This window comes from Athene noctua, unplaced genomic scaffold (genome assembly GCF_965140245.1).
Source record: "Athene noctua unplaced genomic scaffold, bAthNoc1.hap1.1 HAP1_HAP1_scaffold_163, whole genome shotgun sequence".
NCBI classification, from domain to species: domain Eukaryota; kingdom Metazoa; phylum Chordata; class Aves; order Strigiformes; family Strigidae; genus Athene; species Athene noctua.
This window is the reverse complement of record NW_027437634.1, coordinates 14,833-28,696: the sequence shown is the minus strand read 5'-3', so window position 1 is coordinate 28,696 and position 13,864 is coordinate 14,833. Positions and strand designations below refer to the sequence as shown.

General features: G+C 49.4%; 1 protein-coding gene across 1 annotated transcript in view; it reads right to left on the bottom strand.

Annotated features, from left to right (window-relative positions):
- The window catches only part of LOC141955372 (hydrocephalus-inducing protein homolog), an 85,173-nt gene that overhangs the window by 58,343 nt on the left and 12,966 nt on the right, over positions 1-13,864 (bottom strand). The window contains 2 exon segments of the mRNA XM_074895209.1: positions 3,144-3,315; positions 6,006-6,207. Coding sequence (XP_074751310.1) covers positions 3,144-3,315; positions 6,006-6,207 — 374 coding nt within the window.

Sequence of the window (13,864 nt, the reverse complement as noted above, 5' to 3'; positions counted from 1 at the left end):
CAGAGTCAACAGAACAGAGGGAAGAACTGTGAAATAACTCACAGAAAATACTGTGAGTTATTTCTCCTGGGAAATGAAAATGGGCTGTTGAAGAGGTTCCTTGCATTCCTGCTACCCCACAGGGGAAAAAAGAACTGCTGCTTGGAAGGAAATGCTTCATTACCCACCCTTGCAGGCTACTGCTACACGCGTCCGAGCCTCGGGGCACCTCAGGAGCGAGCCCCGTGCCTGGGCGACGTGTTCTCTATAGGAGGGCAGCGGAGTCAGAGCATGGAGAGCCACCGTGGATGGTAACCAGGACAGATGTAAAACTATGCAGTGCTGTGAACATGGTATTGCAACACTTCTGGCTGAAACACTTCTGGCCTCAGACAGGCTGCAACTGGCAGGTGGCATAAAATACAGACGGTGGATGTACGATGGTACAGCACCACCACTCCAGCTGTCCTACCCTGGCTTTGCTACAGCATAAAGCACGGTGATACAGGAGGGGATGGCACACCGGGACTCACAGCTACACAAGTGATCTCTCTGCAAGAGCCCAACCGTAAATACATGGCAGATCCTATCTCTCCTCCCTCAGCCCCTAAATAATGAGGATCTGCTAGATCTCCACCAGTCGGAGTCAGAAAAAGCTGGTCTTGAAAAGCCAGGCACCACCAACTGCTGGTCAAATCACCTGCTTTGCTTTGCAGAGGGGGAAGGCAATCCATGGAAGGAAATCACACTCAAAGCAGTCAAAGAAAACAAGACAGAGCTGGCAACAGAAGTACTAAAATGACACTCAAAGTGCATCCTCTCAGCTCAGGGCACTTAGGAGAAAGGCAGTGCCACAGCTAACATCTGCCTCTTTCCATAAATAACAGAGCCCACAGGGAACTGTGGGATGGACCACAGCTCCCACTGGAGATGGTGCCTTCCGCCAAAAAACAAAGTGCTCTGCAGTAGCTTCTCATGTGGATGGGGACCAGCTTGGTTCCCCAGCTGAGGTGCAGGTTTGCAGCAACAAACACCACTGTCACCTCCTGGCCCAACCTCTGGATCAACAACAGTAGCACCTTCGTAACCTGGACATGTTGTCGACCACCTCCATCAGCTCAGAGTTCACACGTGGCACTGAGGAGTCACTACCAGGCAAGGACAGGACAGTGAGGACTTGTCAAGGTCAGTGTAGCAGTAAGTCCTCGTCCTCCCTCTCCTCTGGTTGCCATTTCCAAGGAGTCAGCTCCCACAGGTCTCCAATGGGACTTACAGACAAGCTGGGGCAGGGAGGATGCAGCAAACAGCAAGGACTTTGTCCCTTGGGAGCCACCTGGGCCTCTACCACAGCTGCCCCTGCTGACACATCATGTGTAGATGCAAAAATAAACCAAATTTGAGATGTGCTCAGAAAGTCAGAGCTGCGTATCAGCTTGTTTCCCACAAGCTTGGGCAACTGCTCAGAATGTTCTCATCCACATGGTAATTCCAAAATCACACCTCCTCTTTTCTGTTATTTCCATCAGCGAGTAAACCCTATACAGACTGAAGTGACCTGCTGCAGCTTCTACAGACTGCAGCACCTGAAAATACTGGCAGCTAACGGTCCACTGACATAAGGTCCCATCTCTGGGGGGCCTCTCCAGCAGATTTTACATGGCAGTGCACGAAGGGTGTCTGTCCAGGCTAAAAGTTACAGGGCTGTCACCGCAAAGAAGGTTGTGGAAGCCAGCAGCAGTAGAGTTTTAGATTCTACATTTAATAAAAGTAGAAAATGCTTACTACCATTTGATGTAAAGACACCCATATGCCAGGGGGAAAGACAGGCATGAGCAAAAGTGAATGTGAAATTGATTGTTCCATCAATAATGGAATTCATGGAAATCAAAAGGTTGATAATGCTGGACAAAACAGAAGGGGAGAGACTCATGTGGTAGCCCACTTATAGTCAGTCCTAGAGCAACCTGTGTAACATTCCATTCAGGAAAGGTTTCCCCTCGAGACTTGAGGCCAGGCTACACTTTATGTCTGTATGTCACTACATGGAGCGCCAGGACTCGGCGCTGTGGGCAGCCAGACTTCTGGACCTCACCTCAAAGCATTCAGGAGCTTAAGAGCAGGTTAAGCTACTTGTAGAGACAGTCTGACTGTAAAGCAGCAGGAGCCCTGCGGCACACTCCAAAATCAGCTCTGACACACCACAGGCTGGTCTTAATGCTCAGCTGATCAGCTCCCTCTCTCTACAACATTCCCACTGCTCTGACACAATCTCTTGGTCACATCATGCTGCTGTCAGCTACAGTGGTGTGAAACTGCCGCTGTGCCAACATTGGTGGCTCTCAGCCTTATATGGGATATAGGAACAACTAAGAAGAGGAGATGATCCCCTTCCTTGAAAAAAAAAATAAAAAAATTAGTTTCACCTATTTTAAAAGGAAGAAGAGGTTGAGATTATCCTAGGATTTACTCCAAGATGAAAAGGGATTTTACATTGCTCGGACAGTGGGCATTCTTCATCTCAGACCATGCAAATACTCATTTTATTAATAAAGGGATATTAATAAAAGGCCAGATAAAGGGATCTGGCCGATTGCAGGATATGGGGTTTTGCTTGCATAAACAGAAGAGGCAATAAAATGTCTGTACCTATGCGCCATGAAACTCAGGAAGTCCGTTTAAACCTGCCAGCCTTGTGTCCAGGCTCACAGATGACACTGGAAGGGAGATTGAGCCGTGGTATCCATCCAGGTTATATGAAGAGATTGGTATCTCTCTGATCAAACTTGGGTTGAACTTGGCCTCCTTTCCACAGAGGATCATTTCATTCCTCAGGTCAATATGTGAACTGAGAGCGCTCTAATGTCCTTTGTTAATCCCCACACACTATGTGTAAGCTGTGCCCTCACTCATCGTTATTGATGGCTCTCAACAGTGTAAGGACACTTACCAAGCGCCCTTAATTTATAGCCCTTGCAGCAGAGCTCAGCTTTAGGCAGCCTCTCGCTCTGCCAGGAGCCCACAGAGATGCTTTTTCCAACAAGCTCTCGCAGCCTCCCTAGAAACCTGGTGTTATCTCTTGGCCCATCAAGCCAGCTGACACAGGGACCTGCCAAGTGACCTCAGCCAGGGAGGAGAAGGAAGGGAGGTTCTCAGCTATCACTTACCATTGGCTCAAGGCTGAACACATCGTCGGAGAAAAGCATGGAGTCTCCTTGCACTTTTGCCCGCTGGTTCTGGAAGGGGCGGGAGAGAAGGGGAAGGTGTTCTCCAAGAGCAGAGTCCACCCTGCACTCCCTCAGACAACGGTCCATCTTGCCCCCTTTCCACCTCTGCAGCCTGCAGCCACGGGGAGAGACAAACCAAGCAGATAATTTAATGAGCAACATATTTGCAGAGACTCGTGTGAGCGCAGGGGCAGCAAAGCGCTCGGGGAGGATCAGCAGCAGCTCAGCGAGGGGCTGACCCCAAGCCACGGGGTCCCCCATGGGTCAGATTATCACTTGCTGGCCGCCACCACGGCACGCAGGTTTACTCCACGCTTACAAGCTCAGAAGAGGTTTCTGAAAGCCGGCAGCCCTCGAGAGCCTCCTGGCTCAAAGCCTCTGCCACAACTGATGGAGAATCCACCGACCACCCCAACTGGCTTTTCCTACCACAGAGCTGCCTGGGGGAGCCAGATCAAGACGAAGGAGCACCCACTGCAGGGCTTCACTGGCAGGGGGAGACGCAGCTGGGTTTCAGCTGCAGGCTACTGGCATCACTCCTTTTTCCTTCCCCTTTGGACCTGCAGGGGTAAGCAAGCTAAATGTGCTCTCTGTGCCCTATACCACTTCTCACCAGAGGATCCCAGAGCACTGTAAAAGCAAACCAATGAATTCAGGCATTGCATCACTTCGGTGACACCAATGTCTATATGTGCATGGAAACAGAGGCCCTGAGAGGGGAAGGCACTTTTCCTGGCATCACCCACTAAAGAAGTCTGGACCAGCATCTCTGAATCCAAACCCTTGCGTCTGGCCTTGAACCACCTTATCTTTTTCCTCTTTTTGGCCATCTCTGTAGGGCTATGACGCAGTTCATCTCTCCCTTACTTGGCAGCTGTAGCAGAAATCATTCTAGAGTTTAAAGATCACAACCAAGAGATAAGGGAGCACTGCTACAGAGCAGTTGCTTCCTAGCTGGCATATCGCTGTCCCCTCTGCACACTCCAGTCCCCGGCCATGAAGAACCAGCAGGTGACAACTCTGGGGGGATGAGTGGAAGGCTCCATGTGTAGCAGCAGATCAAGGCAATGTAGTAAAACCAGGATAGCAATCATCACCCAGCTAAATTCAAATACAGTTCCAACGGAAATACGGTCACGGATGTTACTAGCTGTACACAGACAGAGCCTGGGGCAAAGGCTGGCACCAGCACCAAAAGCACTTGCTTTGGCTCGCCCCCCCTGGAGTGCAGTGGGGAATGTTTCTCCACGGCTGACCTACAGCTCTGCGCGTGAGGAGGGCTTCCCGCCTCCGATGAGCAACCCCCAGCTCAACCTCCATCAGCGGACAATAATTCCACCATTACATCCCAGAAAGTCCTACAGGAGGGAGACACAGCAAACCCCTGGATACACCACCTAAGGATCCAGGTCTTCTGGGGTCACAGCCCAGAGCAGGGTCCTGCACTGCCTCCTCTCATGGAAAAAGTCCTCTCTGCTCTGAGATCTCTAAGGCTTCTCTGGCAGCAGGACAGTGGCCCTGGAGCTATGACCATCCCTGGGATTGCAAGGAGGAAGAACAGAACGTCCTGGTCAGACTCAGGACATAAACTGGCATGAGATCAAATGTAATTGGAAATGAATCAGGTTGAAGTGAACTGTGGGGAAGCCCGGTTGCTTCTGAGGGGAAAGAGGATCACTCAGGGTCCAATCTGAGACAGGCAGGTGAGGAGAGAGCGGTAAAGGAAGGGTCCAGGCAAGTGCCCAGAGAAGGCAATGAGGTTTTCTTTTAACACATTCAGCTTGCATGGAAGTCACACACTGTGTAATTAAAAATAGAGAACAGTGAAAAACTAGTTTTGGCCTTCAAGGCATTTCTGACCTAATTATGTTGAACTTTATTGGCTCAGAAGCCTTTAAAAAGTGCTCCAGTTTAAGGCACTTTCCTGATCAGCTGTGAGCTAACTCCTATACACCTACATCCACGCAAGTCTGGAAAGTCCCACAAGGATTCCCTTAATCACCCAAACTTTTAAGTGTCATTTCCAGTTCATCCCCCCGGGCTATAAGTGTGTCTCTGCTGCCTGAAAGGGGAATGTCAAAGCTTCACCACAGACACCCTTGGAAGAACCTGCCCCATCTCTCAGCACCATGAAGACACAGGCTGCTGCAGCCCAAACGCGCTCTGTCCCGTGCTGCCCTGCCTTCCCTGCAGAACCCTTCACCTCCAAATTCTCCCCAGTCTCTGAGGAAGGGTAGAAACACCTCGTTGTGCTGGAAACCGGGACAGTGCAAGGCAATTCAACATCCTACAGCAGGACGGCCTCAACTTGCTGGGCCAACACAGCACCTGACCCTGCACATTCCTGGAGAAGGAGCCTGCCACCTTATCAAAGCTGGAGTGGAAGAAGCTGCAGTGAATATCACAACAGTTATGCTACCTGCAGCTATGTTAAATGCTGCTACTCAGTGCAGTCCCAGGGAACGAGTGCTGACACTTTCCTCAGCCTCATGGACCCCCCATAACCCAGGGGTCTCTGGATATCAGTGGTTTGGGGCTCCCTAAAATGCAAATTTGCTCTCTGAGGGAATCCAGTCACTGCAATCAACCTTTCCTCCACAAAACACCATCCTCAGCTGGACCATGGATGGAGCTGGAATGCGAGGCACTGAGCTCCATTACCCTAAAGCCCAGGGACACCTAACCTGATGCCATAGATGGTTTACTTGCCCTAAACCATTCAATGCACCACACCTCTTGAGGCCACATGTTAGTTTTACCCTTGGGCAGTGTATCTTACTGAAATGAATCTTTCAAACGAACCTCAGCCTCTGATGATCCTCCTCTTCCTGAGTTGAAAAAGCCTTCCACTGGAAGTGAACCTTGATTTCACTCCGATTGTGGATGACTACAGATCTGTGGTTTGACAGTGTGAGGTAAGTCTTCTCAACTGTCAGGGAGCTCCTGGCCAGACCGATGTTGACATCTACAGCTGCCCCAGAGAGGCTTGTGTGAATATCTTCACCTGGAAAAAAGCACAGGGGAGTCTTTGCTCATCTCACTTGCTGATGGAAGTACGAGGAACAAAGCAAACCACCAGTAACAGAATAAACTCTTACAGCTTTTAGCTGTATTGGCAGTTCCACAGATCAGCACACTCATCACATCCTGACAGCTGCCCATGTACAGAATGAGGATGGCACCACCGTCAGCACCTTATTTCTGGGTGCATTTGTAGAGATCTATCCCCAAGGTGACAGTATTTACAGTGAGATTTTTCCGATGTGCCCAGGTGGCCTTTGGGTTGCCATCCCACTCGAGTCATAGAGAATTCTGCATCCAAGTCATTCAGGTGACTCTGAGGAGTCCCACCTCAGTCAGGGCTTGCCCAGCGTTGTGTCTCTCCTGATCCCTTGTTGCTGACACCCAAAGATGTCTGGGGGCACGCAGGCAGGAAAGGGAGGTTCAGAGGAACAAGTGACAGCCCAGGGCAGGATGGGACACAGAAGAGAGCTTCACTGTGTTGCAGAAGCAGCGCCCTCACTTGCTGTGGGTTTGTGAACACGTGTCAAGAAGAGACTGGTGGGGCACGGCCCACCCCGACCTGCCCATTACAGCCCTGCAAGCCCATTTCCTCAGCCGGGACCCTGCTGCTTATGCCCGAGTCTGCAAGTCTACGCTGCGTCTTCCCAAGCCGTTCAACGACCAGAGCGAGGGCATCTTTGCTTTCCACCTCAGAGCCCGCTGAAGAGGAGAGTGTCCCTGGCTGTGCACATCAACTGACCAACGACGGGGGCCTTGCTGGAGGACCTGCCAGCACGTCACCCTCCCAAACAGACTCCCAAAGGCTCCCTCCTTTCCAGAGTTTTCAAACCTTCCTTCTTCCCAGCCAAGTAACTCCGGGCAGTCAACTGAGATCAAACTTCAGTACCAAGCTCACTCTTCCTCTTGCAGGCAAGTGTTTCCCAGGTGAGACTCAAACAGCCAACATCAGACATGCTCTCTAGAAACGGCATTTCTGTGGAGTGGCGCTTAAAGCCTCAGAGCCAGCCCCAACGGACAAGTGCAGCAGCCTGGCCGTAGCCTGGAGAGCATCCCTCTGCAAAGGCAGAGCCTCCTCCTCTCTGCACAGGTCACAGCAAGGCAGCCAGCCAACGGACCTGCCTTTAAAGCGCTACCGTGCAACAACACAGGGAGAGCGCTGGATGTGTGCTGGGTGCACTCCTGAAATCCGAAGCCAGACACAACACAGCAGAATCACATTCATTCCAGGGAAAAAAAAAAAAAAAAAAAAGGAGCCCCCTCTTTTGGGGGGGCACTGGGGATTGACTCACCCTTAACCACTAGTTCTCCAGAGTCATTCACTCATCTCCACACACAAAGAACCCAGCCTTCATGCCTGTATAGCCTCAATTTCTCCGCTCTTAAGGGAGTATGGAGTGGTAGGGATTTGTGGTCAGAGATGAGAGTTATGCTGCAAGGACAGCAGCAATGTTTACAGTGACTTGACAATCTGCTTTCTATAATGGACAACTTGGCATACAGAAATGACTGATGTTCAGGAGAGTTACAGAGGCGGGTATGCTTTATGAGCACTGCCTCTCCCTCCACTGAATCCTTGGCATATATTGGCAAGCAAAGGAGCCAGGAGCCAAGAAATGGGAGACATGCACAGTGCCTCGAGCTTGGGTTTATGGAAACACGAGCCAGCGCTCTACAACGATCAAGATGACAAACTACTGCAAAATAAACACCATGAAAATTATCATCGTCTCCCTGCCTAAACCCATGGCCACGTGCGTCTCGAAATACTGGGTATAGTTCTGATCTCAAAAAAACAAGCTGAAGCATCTCAAGCTAAATAGAGAAGGACAGAAAGAACAATTTAAAGTATGAAGCAGCTTTTATAAGAAGATTGACTATGACTCCTCATCCTAGAAATCATACGGGCAATAGATGGGAGAGGTTTGTAAAAGCATGGATGGCCTGGGAAATGTGAATAAGGAAAAAATTGTCACTATTTGTCATAAAACAGGAACCTGAGGGCCTGAAATAATGTTATTAGACAGAAATTACACAAAAGTGGCAGTACTTTTCCAGGGAGTATTCCTTCCTTTGGAACACACTGCCACAGGAGGCTGTAGAGGCTAACAGCTGCAAATCCAGGGAGAAACCGGACAAATTCTTAGAAGATAAAGGCATCAGAAGCTATTCAACAGAGATGAGAATAAAGCCTCCAGCACAGAAAAATGCTAACTCCGGAGCCCGCGAGGGAGAAAGCATGTGCACCGCCTGTTTCTACACAATTTGCTAAACATCCCCTACTGCTGCTCTCGCGGGGAGTTGCTGGGGATGCAGTCACCCTTGCGCTCCTGGCTGCAGGCACTGAGGACTCTTCTGAAGGCTGGAGGGTTTGCCGGAGCACCTTCTACCACCGAGAGCATTTGGCATCGTGCTGAATATAGACACCCACAAATCGCCGGGTCCAGGAGAGTGCGCACAGCTGCCAGCGAGTCAGGAGGAAGCCACGGATCTGTCTGCCAGGCCCATGAGCTGACACGGAGAGCGGACCGGCCAGGGTCGGCCACGGGCGGCTGCAGGCTTCATGTCTTGGGTGTCAAATCAGATATGACGTTTCATTTAAGACTCTTGGCTGTTTTTCAATAAACCCCTCTGTACTGTAACAGCGACATAGCACTAGGCATTTCACTTGGCAGGGCAGTGTCCATGGCGTGTGGTTTGGGATGCTTGGCTGCCATGAAAGCGCATCTACTGAATCTAGATGTGTCTGCCCTATCATTATTTACACAACGTGATCTTATTGCAGACTGTCAACTCTCTCATTCTTACATGCTTTTGATACATTTCCTACAGGTGGCAGGACACAGCTTTCACTCTGCAACCTGAACAAAGCAATGCCTGAACTTGAAATTAAACGCTAGACTTTTTACAGAGCAGCAGAACAGATGCTTCGGGTTGTGCACTCCTGAGTGGTGCTCTTTGACACAGCAGAAACACCTCTGTGTTTTATCCCAGCATCCATCCACATGGCTACAGACACAGGTATCAGCACACCACGATAACTTTTCACTATCTTGAAGTGAGAAATCTGTGGGACTCCTGTTGTGCAGGAAAACAGACAAAGAGAGAATTTACAGAAGAGCTAAAGCATCTTTCTGAATTCTTCTAATACTACACAAGCATCCTGGTACAAGAGGGAGTAATTTTCAGAGCAGTACAAACTGATCTTGAACAGAAAGGATAGATGAGCAAGCCCTTGAACAAGATTTCAAAACAAATTTCAGGTTTGATGAAGAACACGTTCCTAGTGTCCAAGAGCTGGTACTTTCCTTCATTGATTACTGCTCTAAACATTGGGAAGCTGGTAGCCAGATCGATTAGACTGAAGAGAAACAAAACAGCACCCTGATGCATTTTGTCTTCGCCACGACATATTCTTCCTCTATCCCTGGGTTTCTCTCTGAGATTCTCTCTCTGAATTTGGATTGAAAATCTTTTAGGAGTGAATGACAGTCACATTTGGAATATTTAGGTAGCATGGAAAGCAAGTGTAATTTCATTTGCCCAGTCTGTCAGAAGACAGTGCCTTCCTGCTGCTGCTTTTTCACTGAAAATACAAGCAAGCAATGAAAGGAGAGCTCTTCACTCAAAAGGATGTGACTGTACCCCCATATCGACCTATGAGAAGTAATTCTTTTGCTCCTGCTATCATACCCAGCTGCCTCCACTGCCGGCATATTCTTGTTTTTCAAGCAGTGTGCAGAGGTCTCCGTTACCGCTTCACCGCCGGAGAAGCGAGTCACCTCACCAGGCCGAGCGATCTCTGGAAAGCTGGAGAAGTCACCTACAGCCTGATCCAGCCGCCCCACCATGTGCCTTTTGCTGCGTCTCCCACAGAGCTACCACCAGATCAGAGTCAGGAGCGCTCCTCTGAGCTGTTTCGCTCTTGGGAAGCTGATGGCTTCACCTACAGGATGCGCCGAGTCTCCGCCGGCCTGAGAAAGGCGTCTGTCTGTCCCCACGCCTGTATCTCCAGCCCCAGAGCAAAGCATGGAGCAGCGACAGTCATTTGCAAGTGCTTCTCCGAGGCGGTGTTCAGGAGCTGCCTTCAGACATCATTAAACCATCACGTTATTTACTCCAGACCTCCTTTATAAACCTCACCACTAAAAAACTGCTGCTGGCAACACAGGTGTCTCTAAAGAACCACTCCCAGGCTACAACGAAGCTCAGAGCATCCTCCTCATGACCGTGCCCACAGTTGTTGCTGTAACGGCCAGAGTCCCCAGTGTGGCCCCGGCCTCAGCAAAGCACCCACTGAGCCCACGCAGCACAGTGAAAGCAGAGGGTCTCTACCCCAGAGGCCCTGCAAGGAGCCATAAGACAACAGATGGGGATGAAAAGGGAGGTGGAAAGCAGTGACCAGGCAGCAGTGCTCCACAGGACAGGCTGCAGGCTCTTCAGACAGCTCTCCTGCACGCTGAGCCATCTCCCTGCAGTCAGGCTCCCGCTGTGCATCCTTCTGTGACCGAGCACCCACCGCATTCCCCAGCACCCCTCTGCACTGTGCTTAGCAAGAACTGTTTGCCTGGTTCCAGGATGAAATACTCCGGCACAGGAATATCCAGAAGCCAGCACGGAGGCTTTGTCCTGCCCAGCATGAAGGAGCTTTGCAGAATGTTTTGAAAAGGACGATGAAACCGTCAGAGGATGGAAGACCACTGCCGCGTACCCAGGATGCCGCGGGCTATTTTTAATCGTTATTGCTACCACAGTAACGACACGCTGGGGTACCCGACTGGCTGAAACATTGCTTTTGGCCATGGAGAAAATGGTGCAGGAACTTTCATTCTGATTGCCTGGCAAAGACATGCTCAATAGACCACCTAATAAGTCAGTCACCCTTCAAGCTGTGCTTCTGCTTCTCAGCAGATGCTGATCGATCCACAAGGAAAGGAGGCTAATGAATGTTCAGTTCTGTCCTGAAACACCTCCACCGGTAATGACACTTAGAACACGTCAGTGATTTCCACTGATGATAAGAGTAGACAAGCTGTGGTCAAGGATGACCTGCAGAGAGATGAAAACCACATTCTTCCAGAAATCTTTCACGTGCTAAAAATGGGGGATGCAGCGTCACGCAGATGTCTGTTTCTGTGCATGCCTGAGGATGAACAAAACAGCCAGAAGGAGATTTCTAACTTCCAAGCCACCCTCCTAGTACATACATCCCAGTCTGTGCTCACGCAGTCAGCTCCATGGGTTGCTGGAGCAGGGGTTTTCTTCAGAGGGGTGTTATGTAGTTGTGGAGCTACAAAGCTGTGCAAAGAAACCTCAAGCAAATGAAGCACAAACTTCATTCCCCTTCATCTACCCTCAAAGTGACAAATCAGCTCTCCTGAAACACAAGGCCCTGGAGAGGGGCCATACTCTGCAAGGAGCAGAACAACCTTACCAAAAACAGCATGAGAAAAATTCATTATTACAAGCAGCTCTAGGAAAGGGGAAACAAAGACAGGAAACAGTTGTTACCTATTACCTGTTTTGATAGAGACAAACACTCTGGAGACCAACTAGACTCACCCATCAATCTAAGTGATTTGAACTATAAGAGCACATAACCAATCGGCTGTATAAAGTATTAGTTACCAACCCTCCGTCTGTTGCAGTGCTGCTACTGTTAGGATGCAAAGTCAACATATAATTGCACAAACTCCTATTTACACCTTTTTTGCCTACAATATACGACTCCCTCCACTCACTTTGAAGCAGATGTACGAGAACATAAAAGTCTGACAGAAACCAGCCATACTGCTGGGAATTCTCACAAGAGAAGGAAAAAAAAGCACAACATGCACTCACCACCTACAACAGGCGGAAAGAAAAATCCCCTTGCAAAGTTTTTTAATGCCTCATAGCCCAAGGAAAATCTAGAGAAGCCTCTTGTACAGCATCAGTCTGGCTTACACCTTAGGATCTAACATGGGAAACAAGATCTTCTTTAAAAACTCACAGAATAATGTCAGTTTCTAACCATCTGCCAGCACTAAACACAAAATAAAAAATAATTGCAGCAGTTAGAGCACTATAGGGAAGCTTTGGATTCAAAAGGGGCTGTTGCTTAGGAAGCGGAAGATTTCCCCACCTCTTAGCACCTCTAAGCAGCTACCGTAAATCTTCCTGGTGTGGAAGGAACGGAGAAGTGCATGAAGATGAACAGCTGCAGACTGGAGTGGCAGTGGCACACAGCGGTGGGCGTCAGAAGCTCACGGTCTGTTGCCATGAATTTAGCTCAACAGTAGCTTAACGCTACTCACAGAAGCACCAGAGCCCCTGTAAACACTGGCACAAGACTAAGATTAAAGCCAGAAACTGGTTTTAGTATTCCCACCCTGGTATCCTGCACAATACAGGGACGAGTCAAGGATGTACTGAGGTAGGGAGTTTGCTCAGACAAGTACTGAGCCTCCTCCATTCCGGCTGCAGTCAGTTCAAATTGAGAACACTCAGCAACTTGTCTGAGCGATCTCAGGAACAGAAAATGCAGCACAACAAGGGCTAAACCTCAGTTAAACCCTGCTGCCTGTCCACATGCATCAGTGAATTTACAAAGGAGAAAAAAGAGGAAGGAAAAGACTTGGTCTACAGACTAAATCAATAGGATTTTCATTTCATTTTCAAACGAGTTCCTAGAACTCAGTGACTGCAATGCCAGCCTTGCAAGACAGATGACAAGACCCTTGGTCAAAAGGGGGTTCTTAGAGGAAAGAGAACAGAGCTCTGCAAAGGTGGTTGCTTTCTCCAAAGCCAAACCACAGATGACTATCACAACAAGGCAGTGTTTTCTCAGATGCTTTATCCTCGTGGTAGCTGAGATGTTCAGAGGTGCTGGCACGTCCACGCTACCATTACTTGTTCAGCCTCAAACAGCAATAAACAGCCAGGGCTGGGATTTCGTGAGTGTCCTGCATGTGTACAGTGACCACTAACACAGCGCCAAGCCCCTGCATGGGTGGCCTCGTTACCGAAGTAAGCCTGCTCAGCCAAGGAAAAGGATTCAGCATCCCAACACGTTTACGTTCCCAGATGGAGTATGAGCTGGACTTTTTCACACCCAGACCCATGTACATGGGGGAAATGGAGGAGTTGGGACATGTAAAGCAGTGAAGATCAAATTTTCACTGTAAATCATTATGCTCTTAGCAGCAAAGACATTTTCTTCACACTCACCTGTAAAGTTTGTAGCAACACAATTACCACCACGCGGACAGCCTGTCCAGGGGACAGCACCTGCACTCCTAACCAGGACAGTGTAAAGGAGGCACAATTCTAATCAGCCAAATAGCAGGCAAAGGGAAGAGCTTCGTGTCTCCTTAAGCAATGCTAGGGACAGATTTGAATTAAAATTAAAGCCAGGCAACACGCACCTGATCCTGCATCAGTCACACTAAAACCAGTGGGATTCACTGAGAACTACTGCCACTTGTGAGCAAGTCCATACAGACACACAGTAAGGCAAGGAAAACGCCTCCCAACACCCTACACTGATATTTTGCTCTTAGTGCCTCCGCTTCATAAGAAACAGTCTGTTGGCAACTCTGAAAGAGCAGCCCAGCTGCTTTTTGTATGCGAGTCGCAGGGAGTCTGACAGCGCAGGACAA